General features: G+C 48.2%; 1 protein-coding gene across 1 annotated transcript in view; it reads right to left on the reverse strand.

Annotated features, from left to right (window-relative positions):
* ELAPOR2 (endosome-lysosome associated apoptosis and autophagy regulator family member 2) overlaps nt 1-20,542 on the reverse strand; it is a 137,692-nt gene that overhangs the window by 50,735 nt on the left and 66,415 nt on the right. Inside the window, exon 3 of the mRNA XM_039519652.1 lies at nt 1,126-1,321. Coding sequence (XP_039375586.1) covers nt 1,126-1,321 — 196 coding nt within the window. The remainder of the gene's footprint in view (nt 1-1,125; nt 1,322-20,542) is intronic.

Here is a 20,542-nt window from a genome sequence, read left to right on the forward strand (position 1 = left end):
ACCCCGGAGCGGAAGGACCCCACGCCGCTGAAGACCCGGAGCGGAAGAAGCTTCGGGGGCCTGGGCCCCGCAAGAGTTTTCCGGGGGCCCTGGAGCGAGTGAAGGACCCCGCTCCAGGGATGCCGAAAAACTCTCGTGGGGGCCCCTGCGGGGCCTGGGGCAAATTGCCCCACTTGCCCCCCCCCCGGGCAGCCCTGTTTCCTGGAACTTCTAATGCATCCCAATCAGGAAGGCTTGTCTAGGATACAGAGAGCCATATCCTTAAGAACAGCCCTTCTGCAATCAGCACAGATCATGCCGAGTGTAAAAGTAGTTTTAAGCCACCTTTACTCCTCTTTGATCCCAGAGCCACTCAGGCACAAGTTAAAGCAGTTCAGGGTTGTTTCAAGTTTCACTGGCTGCTAATGTCATCCAGGAGGCCAGGGGGGAGGGATAGCTCAGTGGTTTGAGCATTGGCCTGCTAAACCCAGGGTTGTGAGTTCAATTCTTGAGGGGGCCATTTGGGGATTGGTCCTGCTTTGAGCAGGGGGTTGGACTAGATGACCTCCTGAGGCCCTTTCCAACCCTAATAATCTATGATTCTATGACAGCAGGGGATTGGCAGAAAGTAGTGGCTCAGTAGCCACTCCTGTCATGCTACTCCGCTGGCCCGAAGCCACCTGATGAGTTCCCCAGCACAGAGGAAGGCTCAGGTAGATGATGAAACTGACTTTGTGCCAGTGGACCAGCAGGGTCAAATAGGGCCCATTTTATTTATCCTTTCTTCTCAACTATTCAATATCCCTGACATGTGCTTCTTGGCAATGTGCAGAGATTGCTTTTTATTGCACAATGTATTTTTCTGTACTTACACAGCATAGCATGTTCAACTGTCCTCTCCGTTAACCAGCTGATGGCATCATCAAACTCCAAGAGCTTTCACTAACACACAACCAGCATTCCATTCTGAGGGGCGTGGTCTACCTATCACTGTTTTCAGTGAACACCACCTACATGTTACTATACTACCGTAGCAACTGGTTCCCACGGCAATCTATGAGCTTGATCCAAAGCCCACGGAAATCCATGAGAGTCAAACCAACCCCTTCACCAGTGTGGCCACAGACCAGCCCATACGCCTCTTACTTGTCACAGCTATCAGCTTTATTCTCAGCTGATTCGACTGCAGTGTCCATGAAAGTTGCCACATTGGAGAATCCTGCTGGCAGGTCATCCCATTCATCAAACTTGATCCCAGTGCCCAAGGAATACGTCCCAGCGGCACATTTACTGCACATTTGATTCTTCATTTCTAGGTATTCACCAGAAGCACATGAAAAAGCTGTGAAGACAATCATTTACAACGGATTAATTGTAAAGGGAATTAGCAGCATCGGTGAGCTGTCACTAAAGCAACCAGTCACAAAAGTCCCACCCGTGAAAATTAGGAACATGATGAATTAGCTCAGAAAACCATTGTAAAAATCAAGCTGCAAATTGACTTCTGTTTTTCACTTAACTGGCAGAACTGGAGCCAAGTCTCAAATTACGGCTATTGATCAGCTTATTTGTCTCCATTAGCAAAGAGGAATTTTTTTAAAAATCTACACCTACAAGCTGCATGTATAGCTAGTCTATGCAAAAATATGTTTGTATCACTGTTGTCACATTCTGCCTCATCATCCTCCCAATTCCTTTCACGCACCTGTTGCATCTCGTATTGGACTAAGATTGTGAGCTCTTTGGAGCAGCACCTATCTTTCATTACTGTCTGTACAGCATCCAGTATGGTGCATCTTTATCTTTGATAGGGGCCTTTAGGCACTACTGGGATAAAAATAACAGCACTCAAAATAAATTTCAGCTATGTCTAGGGGAAGTACAGTACCTCAGTGTATGGAATAAATGATAGCATAATTTAGTGGTTAGAGTTTCCATTTTTTTACACCCATGATTCCAAAACCACCAACTTTACTCTTCCACTATCTATATAGGTACTTTTATGGCCATCATCACTGTAGTGTTCAAACCATTTTCAATTATTAATTAATTTTATCCTCACAACAGTCCTGTCAGGAACAGAAATGTCCCTATTATACAGATGGGGAACTGAAACTCAGCATAAATCAAATAACTTGCCTAAGGTCACAATGGAAATGGCTGAGCCAGGAATTAAACCCAAGATTCCTGAGTCCCAGTCCAGTGCTCTCTCCACTATTAGATAATCCTTCCACCATCACTTTTTCCTCTCATGATTTAATATCCCAGAATCCTTTTTCAATGAAAAAATAAATATATATCATTAATAATCTGTTATTGGGTGTTTTTAAGTTAATAGTGCCAATATGGCTAATGTAAGCATGGACAATTTGACCATAAGACCGGCCATAGTGGGTCAGACCAAAGGTCCATCTAGCCCAGTAACCTGTCTTCTGACAGAGGCCAATGCCAGGTGCTTCAGAAGGAATGAACAGAACAGGTAATCATCAGGAGATCCATCCCTAGTCACCCATTCCCAGCTTCTGGCAAACAGAAGCAGGGACACTTCAGAGCATGGTTTTGCATCCCTACCCATCCTGGCTAATACCCATTGATGGACCTACCTCCGTGATCATTGTGACACCCTGACACCCCAATATTCACTGCTGTCATGCAGTTAGGAGGTTTTGTACAAAGTATGTCCTGTGGGGCATCATTTTAAAAGTCTGGATCTGCTAGACATTAATATCTCGTTGGATTGTATGCGTTATTGTCATATGTGAAGTCATTAAGTTTGTCTATGTATGTGTTACTGAAACATGTTGTGAGGTTGAAAATGCCCACAAGCAGCCTTTCAGGTACAACAATAGAAAGGCCAAACAATGCTAATGGCTTATTGAGGAAATGCACACAAGCACAAGGATTACCCCAGGAACTGTGTACAACAGAAACCTCTCAGAGCTAGCTGTACACAATGGGAACTGTTTGATGCACATCACAGCATAAGAGCTTTCCAGCAAGTGGGAAGAAGATATAAAAGGGGGACAATGACATCATGGAGGGACCTCACTCTCCCTACAACAACACACTTGGAAACACCTGAGGGGCAAGGACTGAACTGTGGGAAGCGATGGTCCCAGGCTAGAAGGATCTTTAGCCGGTATATGAAAACCTGGGAAAGCCAAGACAACTTGTGCCTTAGAAGTCTGCCAGCCAGGTTATCACTCAGGGTGAGAATTTGCTAATTTATATCCTACCTATCCAGTGTGTTAAGCTCAGTTTGCAGTTTTTGTTTATTAACTAAGGTACTCCGCTTTGATATGTTGGCTATCCCTTATAATCACTTAAAATCTACCTCTTGTACTTAATAAACTTGTTTTTGTTCTAAACCCAGTTTGTGTAATTCATAATTGGGGGTGCAAAAGGCTGTGCATCTCTCTCTCCACAGTGTGGAAGAGGGCAAATTTCAATTAGCTTACACTGTACAGTTCTCGGTGCAGAGCAACACAATACAATTTTGGGTTTACTCTCCAGAGGGGGAGTGCACTGGGGCGCTGGGAAATTCCTTAGCTGAAAGCCTTCCCATGCAGTACTGATTTCAGTATCTGTGTCTTTCTGAAGCTGGGTGTGTCCCCACCAGAGGAGGCTGGAGGGGCTGGCTTAGCAGGACAGGGTGCGGGAGCCCAGGCTGGTGGAACAGGAGGGCTCAGTGGTACATCAGGTGGCACCCTGGAAGGGGGGCAACCCATCATAATCATATCTTATTTGCACGTCATATCTCACGTTTTAAATGCTGGGCTCTGCGTGGCCAGCTGTGGTCATGGGTTTTATATGAAAAGTAAATACGAAGTAATACATTCTTATTGAAAATATCGTGAATTTCACACTCTGCAATGATATATATTCAATAAAACTAATTACTACCATGATTTATATCTCCGCTATTTAAAAATATATAATGAGGTACCATAACCAAGTGGAGGAATTCCCAAGCTCTTCCATGACCCCCAAACCATCCACTTTTGCTTTCTACCATCCCCAAGCCATGCATTCTTTCATGGCAAATGGGTTTTACAAGCCCCATCCTGTGTGATTGGTAAAGCACCATTTATGCTCATGGGGCCAAAGCCTCAGCTAATGTAAATTGGCATAAATCAGTTCAAACCAGCCAAGGACGTAATGCATGATATTATACATATGTACTGACGTTTATCTCACAAGAAAAGAACCTGATGGACTTAAAACAGTTGAGAAAAGAGTTGTACAGTAGCAGAAAGTACAGGTCATATCCAAATCCCAGCTAAGCCTGAATTTCAGGTTCTCACTCATGTATTTGACTCACAAACAGCATTCCTTTGTGTAATCATCCCTGACTGGCAGGGCTAGATGGAAAGATCAGTAGATAGGCCAAATTCTCCTCTCCGTAACTTTGATACAACCTCCATGCACAGGTGGCAGGTTATACATGTTTGTGGTGCCCGAGCACCAGGAATATTCAGGGCCGGGTGCCCTGCTCCAGCAATAGTTGGAGCTGGGTCTCTCCCCCGGCCCTGCCTGGATCGGGTCCCGGCCCCTGCAGGTCTCCCCCCGCCCCCCGCCGCGTTCCTGCCTGGAGCGGGTCCCGGCCTCCGCCTTCCACCCCTACCCCTGCGTCCCCGTCCCCACTCCCTGCCGCGTCCCTGCCTGACAGAAAGCAGCGCGGCGCGTCTCCCCTGCCTGCTTGCGCTGCCAGAGAGCGGCTCCCGGCAGAACTGCTGTCTGCTGCCCCAGGGTCCTAGTGCCTGCCACCCACTATTGGCAAGGCAGGCTGCCCTTACCCTGAGCCTCTCCAACGCCCCAAACCCTCAGCCCCAGCCAGAGCCCTCATCCCCCCGCAACCTAATCCTCTGCCCCAGCCTTGAGCCCCCCCGCATCATGAACTCCTCATCCTCAGCCCCACAGCCCTCACCCCATACCCCAACCCTCTGCCCTAGCCCTGAGCCCCCCTGCATCATGAACCCCTCATCCTCAGCCCCAACCCTCATTCTCCTGCACCCTGATCCTCTGCCCCAGCCCTGAGCCCCCCCGCAGCATGAACCCCCCAACCCTCATCCTTCCACACCCCAATCCTCTGCCCCAGCCCTGATCCTCTCCTGCATCATGAATCTCTCATCCTTAGCCCCACAGCCCTCACCCCTGCACTCCCTCCTATCCCCAAACTCCCTTCCAGAGCGTGCACCACCTCCCCTTCCTACACCCCCACCCCCAGCCCAGAGCCTGCACCCAAACTCCATCCCAAAGCCTGCACCCCTCACCCCCTCCTGCACATCCACCCCCTGCCCCAGCCCGGAGCCTGCACCCGGCACCCAACTCCTTCCCAAAGCCTGCACCCTGCACCCCTCCTGCACCCTAATCCCCAGCCCAGGACCTGCACCCCAGACCTCCCCCCCGAAACCGCACCCAGAGCCTTAGGCAGGTGGGGGTGGAGTTTGGGGGGGCAGAGTTGGGGGGACAGGTTCTGGGCACCACCAAAATTTCTACAAACTTGCCACCCATGCCTCCATGAATTTGAATGTATGATTTTCCAAACAAACCATTGTATCCATTCTAATACAGTCTTCATACTCATGAAATGGAGAGGAATCTATTTAGGTCTCGAAGTAGGAAAGCATCCCTCTTCAGGAACAGTGCTTAACTTTAAACATGTGTTTAAGTCCCACTGAAATTGATTTCAATGGAATTTAAGCACATGCTTAAAATTAAACACTTGCACAAGGGTTTTCCTGAACTGGGGCCTTATATTGTAAACTCTTTGAGGCAAAGAGTAACTTTTCATTTTGTGTGTGTATAGAGAGTAGCACAATGACACCCCGATCCCTGATTAGTCCTGAAGGTGTTATAGCATCATTAATAAATAAATACTAATACTAATCTTTTCCTGTTTTGTTTTCTTGGTGTTTTTCTTGAAGAGTGTGAAAAGAAGCCATCAGGAAAACACAGCAAGACATAGCATGGCGCTGTTTAAGCCGGTTATCAACTCCCAACAATTTTTTTAATGGTTTTTGTTTTGTTAAAAAAGAAATTGAGAATATTGCTGAACCACATGTTCCAAATTTGTGAACTTCAATAGGGGATTCGTATCCAAGAGAAACTCACTGCCATACTGACAGCACAGCAGGCATCGGAGCCTCCTGTTCAGCTTCTATTGGAGGTGACCAGAGATTCCTCCTGTAATGGAGTAGTATTGTTTCGTTCCTTATGCTCTGATAATTTCAGATGAGGGGAAAGGGAAAAAAATCACTGCAACCTTTTGATGCAGGAACAGCCTGAATGACAAGGCAGACACCTGTCCAGGAGGCTCAAGCTCATCATTGACCTTCAGCACAAGAGACAAAGCCCGCTGTAAGGTTCGTGTCCATCCCTCCCCATCAGGCCCAGATGGAGGCCACGCCCCCTTGCTGCTGCATCTCTGTAAAGACCAGTGTAAAGGGGAATTAACAGCCTCGGAGGCAGGACGGAGCATCAAACAATCTAGGGCCTGCCGTCTTGGCAGGCAGACAAATGCAGGCCTCTTGGCTTAAGATGGGGAGGGGAAGCAGCTGGAGGTGTGGGACCTGGGTCCACCCTATTCCATGGGTCCCAGCCCCGGGCCCTAACAGTGGTGGAAGGCTCTACTACTGGGTCAGCGGGGATCCCACTACAACATGCTGACCAGTATTCTGGTCACACAACCGGATTATTGTCTGGGGCTACTTCCCATGATCCTCTCACTGGGTACCTTTAGTTTGTGGGGGTCCTCCGTCTCCCCAGGGTACACAGCTAGTGGCAGTCCCAGCAACTCTTCAGGCTTCTTGTCGACTGGCAGCCCCTTTAGATCCTCGGCACTGCAGAGGTCCCCCTCAGGCGTAAGCCCCAGCAGTGGGCAGGAGGCATCTGTCTCCTTTGCCGGCTCCAGCCCAACTGAGCTGTAGGGCCCTCCTTTTATACTTTCTGTCCTGCCCCACCATTTCTGGAGGAGTGACAAGGAATCTGCATTTGCATGTTCCTTCCCAGCACTATGCTGCATCGTAAATGCAAAAGATTGGAGGATAAGGTACCACCGCATCAGCCCCGCATTGGTGTCCTTCATGGTTTGTCGCCATTTTAGGGGTGCGTGGTCCGTCACTACAACGAAGGGCCTGCCCAGGAGGTAATAATGGAGGACTTCTACCATCCACTTAACCGCTAGCGCTTCTTTTTCAATGACTGAATAGTTGTGCTCCCAGGGGAATAACTTCTGGCTGATGTAGATGACTGCGTGTTCCTCTCCATTTGGACAACGAAGCCATGAGTGAAGTCAGGCCTTTACAGTACCAGTTCTTGGCATAGGTGATCCTTCAGTGTCCAAAAAGCCTTTTCACATTTGTGGGACCAGCGTACCCATTGAGGGCTGTCCTTAATGAGTAGCTCAGTCAAGGGTGCAGCAATTGTGGCAAAGCTGGGAATGAATCAGTGATAAAACCCCACTAGTTGCCTCACCTTTTTTTTGGTGGTTGGGGCCGAGTAGTCCTGTATAGCCTGGACCTTCTTGACCAGGGGGCACACCTTCCCTTGTAACCGAAGTATGTAGTCTCTTGCTAACCAATCTGGATCTTCTTAGGGTTTGCAGTCAGCCCTGCCTCCTGGAGGGTCCTCAGGATGGCTGCCAACTGGTCCAGGTGGTCCTCCCAGTGGCGACTGTAGATCACTATATTGTTGAGATAGGCCATGGCGTACTCAACGTGGGGCTGTAGCAGATGGTTCATCAGACACTGGAAGGTCGTAGGTGCTCCATGAAGGCTGAAGGTCATCCTGGTAAATTGGTACAGCCTGCAAAGTGTAGCAAAGGCTGTCTTTTTCTTCAATCCGGGTTCCAGTGGGATCTGCCAGTAGCCCTTGGTCAGATCCAAGGTGCTGATGTAGTGGGCCTGTCTGAGTCAGTCAAGTAGCTCGTCAATCCAGGGCATTGGATATGCATCGAATTTAGAGATAGTGTTGACCCTCCAGAAATCAATGCAGAACCAGAGGGTCCCATCTGGCTTAGGGACCAGCACTATGGGGCTGCACCACTCGCTCTGTGACTTCTCGATTACTCCTAGGTCTGCCATTGCCTAGACCTCCTGCTCTATCACATCCCGCATTCGATGCAGGAGAGGTCTCATCACCTCATGAACCATTTCCTCTGGGTTGGTCTGGATGGTGTGCTGTCCAGGTAAGGTTGTGAAGGTTTTGGAAAAGGCCTCCAGCAGCTGCTTCATCTGCTTCTGCTGCTCTTTCATGGGGGTATCCCTGAGCAGGGGCTCTTCGCGCTCTGCCACCACTGGGACCTTGCAGTTGCAGTACATACTGTAGGAGCCCCTGGGTCCGGGACAGGGTCTGTTCCCAGGTCTCCCGCATTAAGTCGAGCAAACCCCAAGCTGGTGACCGTACAGTAGCTCAAACAGCGAGAATTTGGTGGAGGCTTGCGGCACCTCCCTAATGACAAGCAGTAAGTGGAGGGGGGGGGCAAATCAGTTGATCCCAGTGGCACAAGTCCTTAGGTGGGATCTTCCAGAGCACATCTTTAAGGGCCTGGTTGAACCAATCCATCCATCTGGGGGTGGGAGATTGATGTCCGCAGCCTCTTGATCCCTAAGAGGCCACAGACTTTGCAGAGCAACTGGGAGGTGAAGTTTGTCCCCTGGTCTGTAACGGTCTCCCGGGGTAAGCCCACCCAGGTGAAGATCTTCAGGGGTTCAGCTGCGATGATCCATTCAGTGGCTTTCCTTAGGGGGATGGCCTCTGGAAAGCGGATAGCATAGTACATCACTACTAGAATGTAGCAGAAGACAGCAATGCTTTCCGTGAGTGGCCCCACCTGCTCCATCACGACCCTCTCAAAGGGTGTCCCTACCACCAGCCAGGGGATCAGTGGGGCATTTTGTACCCACAGAGGCACTGCCAGTTGGCACTCTGGGCAGGAAGCGCAATAATACTTGACATCCCAGCACATGCCCTGCCAAAAGAACCGGGCCAAGACCCAGGCCAGGGTCTTCTCCTGTCCCAAATGGCCAGTCACAGTGATGTCATGGGCTAATCTCAGTACTACCCATCAGTTACACTAGGACACGACCAGTTGGGAATGAGGCTCATGGGTCCAAGGGTCTCAGTCGACCTGGTACAGGAGCTCTCCTGTCAACTTGAACCATGGCCACTGGGCCGCTCACTGCAGATCTGTTGCCATCCCATTGATATACTCTATCTGTTCACAGGCCCAGCTGAGGGTGGGGTCCTCTCTTTGGTCCCTGCTGAAGTTGACTCCCGCGTCCAGGGGGGCTTCCCCACCATCCAATCGGGGTAGCTCATCTCTTTCTGGGGTGTTGAGGGCCCCAGGTGGGGCTGAGGGATCACCTAGGTTAGTCTTCCTGGGCCCCTCAACCTCGCCCTCCAGGGGGTCTCCCTCAAGAGCCATCTGCACCAGTAGGTCCCAGAGGCTTGCAGTTTGCAGAACCTTAGTGAATTCTGGCCAGTTTCATCTGAGAATGATGGGGTAGGCAGCTTTGGGGCGACCCCCACCGTCACTACCCAGGTCACTCCGTCCACAGTTAGCAGTACCTGGGCACTTGGATATGACTTCAAGTCCCCATGAATACAGAGGAGTTGAATCTGGCCCGGTGCAAGGTCACTTGCCGGTGCAAGTCACTGATGCACTAGGGTTTGCTCACAGCCAGAATCCACCAGGTCATGCACTTGTTTCCTGCCAAGGCCCATGGGGACAGTCATCTTGGCAGTAGGACGCAAGCAGGCATGGGCCTCTCCGATGTAAACCTGGCCAGAGACGCAGTCCATGACTGGGCACTGTCGCTGGAGGTGTCCAAATCGACCACAAGCAAAACAGGAACCAATCTCAGTGGGGCTGGCCCAGTTCTTGGGGTTCTGCGGATGATTTGGAGGGCTCTGGTTCAGGGAATTCCCTCCTTTGCCGTGGCCTGCGGGCGTTCCACGGGACATCGGGATGGGTTGTGGCAGGTAGCCACTGCTGCGTCCCTCATTGTGGCTTGAGCCTGTCCAGGCCACTGTCTTAGGGCTGGAGGGTCTATCCGAGCCTAGGGGGGCTCCGCAGTGCCACGGCAGCTACGGGTGCTACTGTGGTTTCTGCGGCCAGAAAATCCTCAAGGTGGTGGGTTGATTTTGAAGGACCCAGGCTCTCCCTCACAGTGGGAGAATGTGAATGAACTGCTCGACGAACACCTGCTTGGCTACTTCAGTGGTGGAGTGTTGTTTGGGTTGGAACCTCTGCCAGCAGATGTCCTTGAGCTCCTGTGGCACGACCCAGGGTCAGGTCCCTGGCAGGTAGGTCTCCCCATAGAACTGGCACCAAAAGGTTTCAGGGGTGATGTCTAGAGCGCCAAGAATGGCCAACTTTACTGCTCTGTAGTTGCAGACCTCATCATTGGGGAGCCCGCAATAAGCAGCCTGGGCCGCCTCCATTAGATAGAGGCCCAAGAGCATGGTCCATAGGTTCGGTGGCCATCCCGCCACCGAAGTGACCCGCTCAAAAGCTTTCAGGAAGGCTTCTGGATCATCATCAGGCCCCATCTTTGTGAGGTGTACCGGCATCATGGCGGTTGTTGGGGTTGTCGCTCCTCCGGGAGTGGGGCTGAAGGGGCTGGGAAGCAGGGTGACCAGCTGCTGAAAGCATTGTTGCTGCTATTCCTGCTACTGGGCCCCCACCCACCCGATCAACTGCTGCTGCTGGCCCCCAAGTTGCTGCACCTGTTGCTGCTGGAGCTGGACTGCCTGTTGCTGCAGCTGGTTCTCCGCCCACCATTTTATAAACTTGCCCAGTTCCATCGTAGTCTCTCAGGTGGGCAGCAGGCTAGGAGCATGTGCAGTCCCCTTGTCTCAGGGGTTACCCGTGTTCTCCACCACATGTAGAGGGTCATGTCTGTCCCTCCCGGTCAGGCCTGGAGGGAGGCCACACCCCCTCACTATTGCATCTCTGTAAAGACTGGCATAAAGGGGAATTAGTAGCATCAGAGGCCCAGGCCCTGACCCTCTAGGCAGGGCAGAGCACCAAACAGTCTAGAGGATTGGGCCCTTCAGCAGGAAGGAGCAACAACAGGCTAGGGGCTCAGGACCTCAGGCAGGGCAGAGCACCAAAGAGTCTAGGGCCTGCCATCTTGGCTCGGGCAGATGGCAGACAAATGCAGGCCTCTTGGCTTAAGGTGGGGAGGCTGCCACCCGAGGGGCAAGGTTGGCAGCAATGGGTAGGGAGACCCAGCCACACCCTACTTCACCAAGTCTCAGCCCAGGGCCCTAACAGTGGCGGAGGGCTCCGCCATTGGGTCCACAGGGATCCCATCACAACACACTGACCAGTATTCTGGCCACACAACTGGACAATTGTCTGGTGTCCCTGAGCTACTTCCTATAATCCCCTGGCTGGGTACCTTCAGTTCGTTGGGGTCCTCCATGTCCCTGGGGTACACAGCTAGCAGCAATCCCAGCAGCTCTTTGGCGTCATTGTTGGCTGGCAGCTCTGACAGTCCCTTCGGGTCCTCAGTGCTGCAGAGGACCCCCTTGGGTGCAAGCCCCAGCAGCAAGCATCAGGTGGCTGTCTCCTTAACCGGCTCTGGCCCAACTGAGCTGTAGGGCCTGCCTTTTATACTTTCTGTCCCACCCCTCTGTTTTGGGCAGGGTGGAGGTGGCTTGCCTGGCTCCACCCACTAGGGGGTGGGTGGTGGTTCCTCCCATCTGGCCGGGAGGGAGGCCATGCCCCCTTGCTCCACCCACTCTAATTTTGTTTTGAAATTTGCTAGCTTATATCAGACAGATATTACCTTACTCCACAGGAGGCTGCTCTTCCTGTCAAAACACATACATCTGCAAGCAAAACTAGCTCTGGGCAGGCCATCTGCTTGCCAGGTTCAGTTAGAGGCTGAATGTGGTTAATGGCAAAGTGAACCACTTTTGACATTGGAACAGCTGCATAACTTGAGTTTATTCCAGTCAGTACCGAGTGACGATGGGGTGGGGAGGAATGGGATGAGAAACGAATTGCTGTGGAAGCATCTCTGTGATAAGCAGAGCTATGGTCTCATTGCCTGTAGTCGTTAACAACAAAGGAAAACAAACAAACAAAGCCAACCTATTTTGAATCTAAGCCACATGTGTCAAAATGCAGAAGTTCCTTTTATATCTGTTGTCTCCTAGTCAGCTGTTATGGTTATGGGATTATTTTGATGGCGAGTGGGTTATGACAGAACCGCTGGGGATTCTGTAGAAAAGATATCCCCAAACTCTTGGTCCATGAGACACCTGCTAGTGGTCAACAAAAAGATAACCAACTGGTAGTAAGGTGCTAGATCTTTTTCTTGTTCACAGCTGCTACAAAATTCATTAAAATACAGCTAAACATACATTCAACGCTTTCCTGTTACTATTTGCTCACATGCATTGCAGCAGTTGCCACAGTGATGTTACATAAGCATGAATGAGAGAGGTGGGTGATTGTGAAGAGAAAGGAGGCGTCCACAAGATAATCTCACTGTTAAAATGGGGGTAAAATTTTCCAAAGTGTCCTAGAGGCTTAGGATCTTAATTCCTATTTTCAAAAGTGACAGGCATTTAGGAGCCTAAATGTGAACTTTCAATGTGACTAAGATGCCAAAAATCAATGGGAATAAGGTGCCTAAATACCTTTCAAAATCTGGCCCGTAAGTGCCTACGTCACTTTTGAAAATTGGAATTCAGCTCGATAGTCAATTAGGTGCTTTTGAAATTTTTACCCATAGTTCACACTTTGAAAAAGTTTGGGCATCCCTGCTTTAGAACATATTCTCCCTGATATGGAAGGCCACTGGCAGCAGAGAGATCTTCCATATAGTTCAAGGATTAACTCTGGGTATATACCTATATATACACACAACAGCTTACATGTAGTAATACAAATTGTGGATACAGAGAATTAGATACCCAGAGACTACTTGCATCAGTCTATTGGAAGTATTTCTAATACATACAACTAGGCATGAAGGTATCTAAGGGAGCTGTTTTCCCGCCATGCCTATTCATGGGTATTTTAGATTAGAAAATACTTTCAGTGGCAATTAGAAAGGATGGATCATATTGTGCTACCAGTTACACTGGTGTAAATCTGGAGTAGTTCCACTGAAGCTCCTGGAATTACTTCAAATTTACAGCACTGCGAGAGCAGAACACGTTCAAACCAAGCAACGGTTGTTGTAGTTTGTACAGCTTGCTAGTCTCAGGGATAAAAGGCACTATTATGTATTATTACATATCATCTCTCACTGCCCCGCTATGTCAAGCTATACTGCCAGGGCCTCCTTCTCTGCTGCCTTGCCCTGTAAGTAGTTATATACATCTAGGCTAAGTGGATGCAAAGCACCACCAATTCCCCTTGGTAGCATTTTGTGCTCACTTTGCACAGGTATAAATGGCTGTACCATAAGAAAGTTGGCAGAGATTCAGGCATGCAACAGTTCACGTCTTACTAGAAGGATTTTAGGGCCAAATTCCTCTCGTAGTTATACTTGTGCCCCATCCATTGTAGTCAGTGGATTTCAGGGTGGAATTTGGCCTTCAGTGACGGTAGTGGTGCAGGTGGCCCACTCCAGCAGTGGGTGGGGAAGAGGCAGCCAGGGAGGCTGTGGAAACCTGCAGCTAATTAGGGTGAGGCTTGTTAGGAGCCAGATAGGAGGCAGCTGCTGGGGCAGTTCAGGTATAAGGAGCTGCCCCGCAGAGCGAGGAGAGTCTCTCCCTGACAAGCAAGGGAGGAGGACTGGCTCCCAGGGATAGCACCTGAGATAGAGCAGTGCTGGGCAGGCTCTGGGTAGCGGAGGGTGAGCTCTGGCCTGTTACCTAGTAGGCTGCAGGCCCCTGCCAGAAAGGGCCAAGAAGGTGCAAGGGCCAAGGGGAAGTGGCCCAGGGATGATAGGCAGACAAGGGGCGAGAAGGTGGGCAGAGAGGCTGTCGCTTGAGGGTCTCTGGGTTGGGACCCAGAGTAGTGGGTAGGCCTGGGTCCCCTCCCTTGCACTGCACCTAGCCACAGAGGAGCATGGCCAATACAGACTGAAACTTGCCCCTGAAGTGAGGGGCTAGACTTTAGGTTGTGGTTGGCCCCTGCAGTGGGTGCAAGCCAAAGGACTGCAGTGACCCCCGGAAGGGGGGTGAGAAAGAAGTAGTGGGCACTGCCAGAGGGCAGTGTCCTGAAGAGGACACCACTGAGTGGGGCAGCAACGCGGGTCCAAACCAGCGGAGTAGAGCAGACAATGGGCAAAATACCACCCGCAGAGGGTGCTCTGGAGCTGGACTGACCTAATTCCCGGAACAACCAGCAGGAGGCACCAGCAGTGGTGAGTCCACGCCATTACAGTGACTCACACAGAAGTCTAACATTGCTTTGCTTTCTATGGTTAAGGGAGGCTTGTTAATGAAAATGCCAAGAGTAAATTGTTCCTAGACTCCAATGTAAATATTGCTATCACTACTTTCTAGTATCCCAGATCTAAAACACGCTTCATATACATTTTCTCATGTATTTGGGTAGAATCAAGATCAATCATTTTTATTATGGGAGTAGAATCATGATGTGAGAGCTCACAGGAAAATAAATGAGAGCAATGCAGTACCCTTGATCCTCCCTCACTTATCTCAATACAACATCCTGCTTGCTTCTTTCCTATGCCGCTCCATCTACCCAAGGACCCCAGACTCCCAATCACTCCATCAGGGTTACATTAGTAAATTGAATCTTAAAGGCATCAAATATTGTAATAAAACAGAATTTACTAACATTACCCTGGTGCGTTGTTTCTTTTATCCCTTCTCATCCTCTCCTTTCACCTCCCAGTCTCATTCTCCTCTTGCCTCTGTTCCAACTTTTCACACTATAGTCATCCGCCATCCCTCATTGCCTCCTCATTTTTTCTACCCCCTCTAGCCCTCCTGAATCTTTCTCCATCATTCCCTTTCTATCCTCTTTCCCTTTTCCCATATCTCTCAGACTTTCTAATTCTACCCCCTTAAGACTTCCCATCAGGCCCTTTTCCCCAGCCATGACTTGCTTGTGCCTTGACTGAGTGGCAATAGAGAAACATGTATTCTGTGTGGACTTCTGCCTTCCACTGGAGAGCATGGATAGCTCCCACAACCTTGAGTCCAACTATTAAGGACAAAACCCGATTCTTTTCTCACTTTACTAACCATTGTAACAGTGACTGCCCAGAGTAACACCACTAAAGTCAATGGAAATTCTCTTCTCATTAAAACCAGTATATCAGCCCCACCAACTTCTTTACATCACCCACTTCATTCTCATAGCATTCAAAGCTCATCTGCCTGAGCTCCAGCTAGTAGTCTTGGGTTTCCCACTCTGCCTACAAACCTTCTGCTGAGTTGTCTCACCCTGGTGAGGCCAGGGGCTAAAACTGCAGCTCAGAAGAGGAGTGGTAGGTAGCCAGATGGTTGTCACTCAGCTGTTAATGGCTGTTAAGTTTGATTGTACAGATGCCAATGCACAAGCCTCCAGGAGAGGAGTGGGCAAGGCAACATAGTGTGAAGAGCAGATATTTTATTTTATTTAGAGCTGTCTACAGTAGGGCTTCCTGGCAGTCCAGCTGGAATACTCCACACCACAAAAGGTCCAGACCAGAAGATACAAGGCAGATCTAAGAACCAACGTGAGAGAAGTGGGGGAGGGAAGCACAGGAAAGTTAAAAGAAAGCAAGACTTGTTGCTTTGTTATTAGTAATGTTTCCTATATAACCTCCATTTATTGATTCAGAATGTCTGATGTGAATAATTTATGTGAGGCTTCTGCAACAGAGTATGAGTAATTCCTGCTTGTTTTCTCCAATAGTTATACTGGATGTGCTATCAGTGATTAGATTGAATCTTCATTTAAAAAGGATGCTGTCAGGCCTGTGATCACCTTGAAAACTAGTGTAATCTGGGAGGGAATGTCCTCCATATTATAGACATCTCCTCTTAAGAAAAGAAAGCTACACATCACTTTTACCCTGAGAAGTAATAAAAATATACTGACATCTCCTCCAACTTATTTAGCACTCCCTTCTGCCTCCTCTTATTGTCTCCCTCTCTCTCCTTCACATTTACATATTGTCACCCCTCTGCTGAGTACTAAACTGTCTGGGGATTTGTCCTGCTTTGAGCAGGAGGTTGGACTAGATGACCTCCTGAGGTCCCTTCCAACCCTGATATTCTATGATTCTATGTCAGGGCCTTGAGGTTGGCTTCATGCTGGAAGAGAAATTAGTGACTCGGAGACGGGCGGGGGGTGTTATTAGTGTAATTTGTTTATTTATACCAGTCAGACCATAGAAGTGGTCACAAATGTCATGTGGGCAAACCCCCCTTTCAGAAATCTTAGTCTAAATGCCAATTCCTCCCAGAGAATAATTTTCTAGCAGAGATAAAGGCAGAGAGTAAACTCTCTTCCTGTTTTGGAGAAGCTGTTGCAAAAAATCTACATCACAAAAACAACAAATGCAGCATTACTTCAAAGACTGTACTCTGCTCACATACTAAAAGAACTTGAAAGACTATTACAGAGACAAGATGGGTGAGGTAATATTTTTTATTGGACCCACAAAAGATTTTACCTCACCCACCTCAACTCTCTAATATCCTGGGACCAACAGGGCTACAAAACACTGCAAACAACATTGAAAGACTATGCGTAACAGCACCCTCTGGTGACTCCTCAGATAACAAGATGTGTTGGGGGGGAAAGGCCCATGTAAACATAACTTTGAACCCCAGTTCAGAAAAGCATCCTTATTCAGGGCAGCATTTCAACACATGAAGTGAATGGGACTCAGTGCATATGCTTAAAGTTAAAAACTTGCATTAGTGCTGCCCTAGACAGAGATGGAGTTAAGCACGTGCTTATGGTGCTTTTCTGAATCAGGGCCTTAGAAAGCAAATCTTCCTTTTTAGCTAGTTTAGCAGAGCTTCCTTAGAAAGCAGATAAAACCTTCTCACAGGCAAGACAGAGAATGCAACAGCCCAGTCCCTGCAGCCTGTATTTATGAAAGTAATCCCTACACAAGTAGCCCCTTTGAAGTAAATGGGATTTCTTGAATCATTAAGTACTTCCCATGCAAGTGAGGGTTGCAGGACTGGGCCACTGAATTATTTCTGTTCATCTCTTTCAATGGTTAAAACAGAAAATCTAGCAAGTCAGGGGCCAAACCTATGTGTTAAGTGACCTTCAATTCTCACTGACTTCAATAGGAGCTGCTTGTGCTCATCCTCAGGTCCAGATTCTGATACCTTTACTCATGCTGAGTGGCACCTTACTCCCTGAGCAGTTCCTCTGATGTCAATGGGACCATGAGTGGAGACAGGCAGGTAAGAGAGTAAGTGATCAGCTCCAGAGGAGGTGGGATAAAAGGGCATGTCCCTTCAGTACATTTTTAGTGAATAATCTCAAAATATCCAAATTTCCTACAATCCAGGAAGCACATTTTAAAATACGGATACCAAAAAGCATGTGTCCTTATGTGTATGTATTTGTACACACATATGTCATCTCTAGAAGACATGGTGATTAAACGTGAGCAATCATTAACATCTTCTCTGCATAAGTGCCCCCAATACCGCTACCAATGATGGAGCTGCACTGGTGATAGCAAAGATGAAAAAGACTGGGGAACAAAGCCAGTGAAGTCAAAGTCTAATGCTGCAGAGCCAAAAGAGTGAATGGATATACCCTATTCTAAGAGTTTTGCCAATTTCATTGGCTGTGCTCATTCAAAGAAGTATACAAGGTAATCGTGAGAGACCCGAGAAAGAGCTCTATGTAGCTTGAAAGCTTGTCTCTCTCACCAACAGAGGTTGGACCAATAAAACCTATTACTTCACCCATCTTGTCTTGCTAATATCCTAGAACCCACAGGGCTACAACAACCCTGCCAGAAAGTAATCCTGTTCATTTCAAGGTCCAGTAGCGAGAGCAGAAAACAAAAACCAGCAAGTGTCAAATGGAGAAAAGTGAAAAAAGTATATTGAGTTCTTATGCTTTACACATTTGCTTCAAGGGACCTCTTAAAAACTTGTGAGAAGTAATTCCTATATGTGAGCAGTGACCATGCAGTAAACACTTGGTTATGTCATTATTTAACATGGCCTTTTTTTGCTTAGTAGAGGGTAAAAATATCAGAATATTAAAACTACTAAAAACAATTTTCTATTCTTTTTCAACCAACATTTGCACCGTTTGTCCACAGGAATATAAAACCAATGAAAATAAGAATTTTTCCAATGGAAATGGCATAAACTCAACTGCATTATCATAATGCTATGACCCAGATGTACAAGGAGTATTGCACTATATATAATATGCATTTTTATATTCCCTGCACATACAAATGCAATTTTGACAGGCCTTTTGCAAGCTGGAGGCTCCTGGTCCAGTCCCCAAAACTGACAACCAATTTAGGGCCTGTCCCAATTTGTCACTCACTGATTCCCCATGAGTGGTATCATCCAGCTACATAACAATTGTAATTATACAGGAGGAATCATCGAGTGGATGTGTTTCCAGTAGTGTCCCACAGGGATTGATTATTGGCCCTACGCTATTTAACATTTTTATCAACAACCTGGAAGAAAACATAAAATCACTGCTAAAGTTTACAGATGACACAACAATTGGGAGAGTGGTAAATAATGAAGAGGACATGTCACTGATTTAGAGCGATCTGAATCACTTGGCAAACTGGGTGCAAGCAAACAATATGCATTTTAATACATAAGAACATAAGAACGGCCATACCGGGTCAGACCAAAGGTCCATCTAGCCCAGTATCTGTCTGCCGACAGTGGCCAATGCCAGGTGTCCCAGAAGGAGTGAACCTAACAGGCAATGATCAAGTGATCTCTCTCCTGCCATCCATCTCCATCCTCTGACGAACAGAGGCTAGGGACACCATTCTTACCCATCCTAGCTAATAGCCATTTATGGACTTAGCCACCATGAATTTATCCAGTTCCCTTTTAAACATTGTTATAGTCCTAGCCTTCACAACCTCCTCAGGTAAGGAGTTCCACAAGTTGACTGTGCGCTGCGTGAAGAAGAACTTCCTTTTATTTGTTTTAAACCTGCTGCCTATTAATTTCATTTTGTGACCCCTAGTTCTTGTATTATGGGAATAAGTAAATAACTTTTCCTTATCCACTTTCTCAACATCACTCATGATTTTATATACCTCTATCATATCCCCCCTTAGTCTTCTCTTTTCCAAGCTGAAGAGTCCTAGCCTCTTTAATCTTTCCTCATATGGGACCCTCTCCAAACCCCTAATCATTTTAGTTGCCCTTTTCTGAACCTTTTCTAGTGCTAGAATATCTTTTTTGAGGAGGGCTACATGTAAGTGTATAAACCTAGGAACAAAGAATGTGGGCCATACTTACCGGATGTGGGACTCTAACATGGGAAGCAGTGACTCTGAAAAGGATGCACTTGGAGGAGAGGAAGGTGATCAGGAATAGTCAACATGGATTCACCAAGGGCAAGTCATGCCTGACCAACCTGATTTGATTGCCTTCTATGATGAGATAACTGGCACTGTGGATATGGGGAAAGCAGTGGATGTGATGTATCTTGACTTTAGCAAAGCTTTTAATATGGTTTCCCACAGTAGTATTGCCAGCAAGTTAAAAAAGTATGGATTAGGTAATAAAAAGGTAATAATTGGAGATATACCAATCTCCTAGAACTGGAAGGGACCTCGAAAGGTCATCGAGTCCAGCCCCCTGCCTTCACTAGCAGGACCAATTTTTGCCCCAGATCCCTAAGTGGCCCCCTTAAGGATTGAACTAACAACCCTGGGTTTAGCAGGCCAATGCTCAAACCACTGAGCTATCCCTCCCTGGACGAATGGACTATAAGATGGATAGAAAGTTGGCTAGTTTGTCGGGCTCAATGGGTAGTGATCAACGGCTCGATGTCTAGTTGGCAGCCAGTATCAAACGGAGTGCCCCAGGGATTGGTTCTGGGGCAGGTTTTGTTCAACATCTTCATTAATGATCTGGATGACGGGATTAATTGCACCCTTAGCAAGTTTGCAGATGACACTAAACTAGGAGGAAAGGTAGATACACCGGAGGGTAAGGATAGGGTCCAGAGTGACCTAGACGAATTGGAGGATTGGGCCAAAAGAAATCTAATGAGGTTCAACAAGGACAAGTGCAGAGTCCTGCACTTAGGAAGGAAGAATCCCATGCACCGCTACAGGCTGGGAACCAACTGGCTAAGCAGCAGTTCTGCAGAAAAGGACCTGGGGATTACAGTGGATAAGAAGCTGGATATGAGTCAGCAGTGTGCCCTTGTTGCCAAGAAGGCCAATGGCATATTGGGCTGTATTAGTAGGAGCATTGCCAGCAGATTGAGGGAAGTGATTATTCCCCTCTACTCAGCACTGGTGAGGCCATACCTGAAGTATTGCATCCAGTTTTGGTCCCCCCCCTCCCCTCCCCTCCCACGAAGGGATGTGGACAAATTGGAGAGATTCCAGTGGAAGGCAATGAAAATGATTAGGGGGCTGGGGCACATGAC

Source organism: Mauremys reevesii, linkage group 1 (assembly GCF_016161935.1).
Source record: "Mauremys reevesii isolate NIE-2019 linkage group 1, ASM1616193v1, whole genome shotgun sequence".
Taxonomy (NCBI): Eukaryota; Metazoa; Chordata; order Testudines; family Geoemydidae; genus Mauremys; species Mauremys reevesii.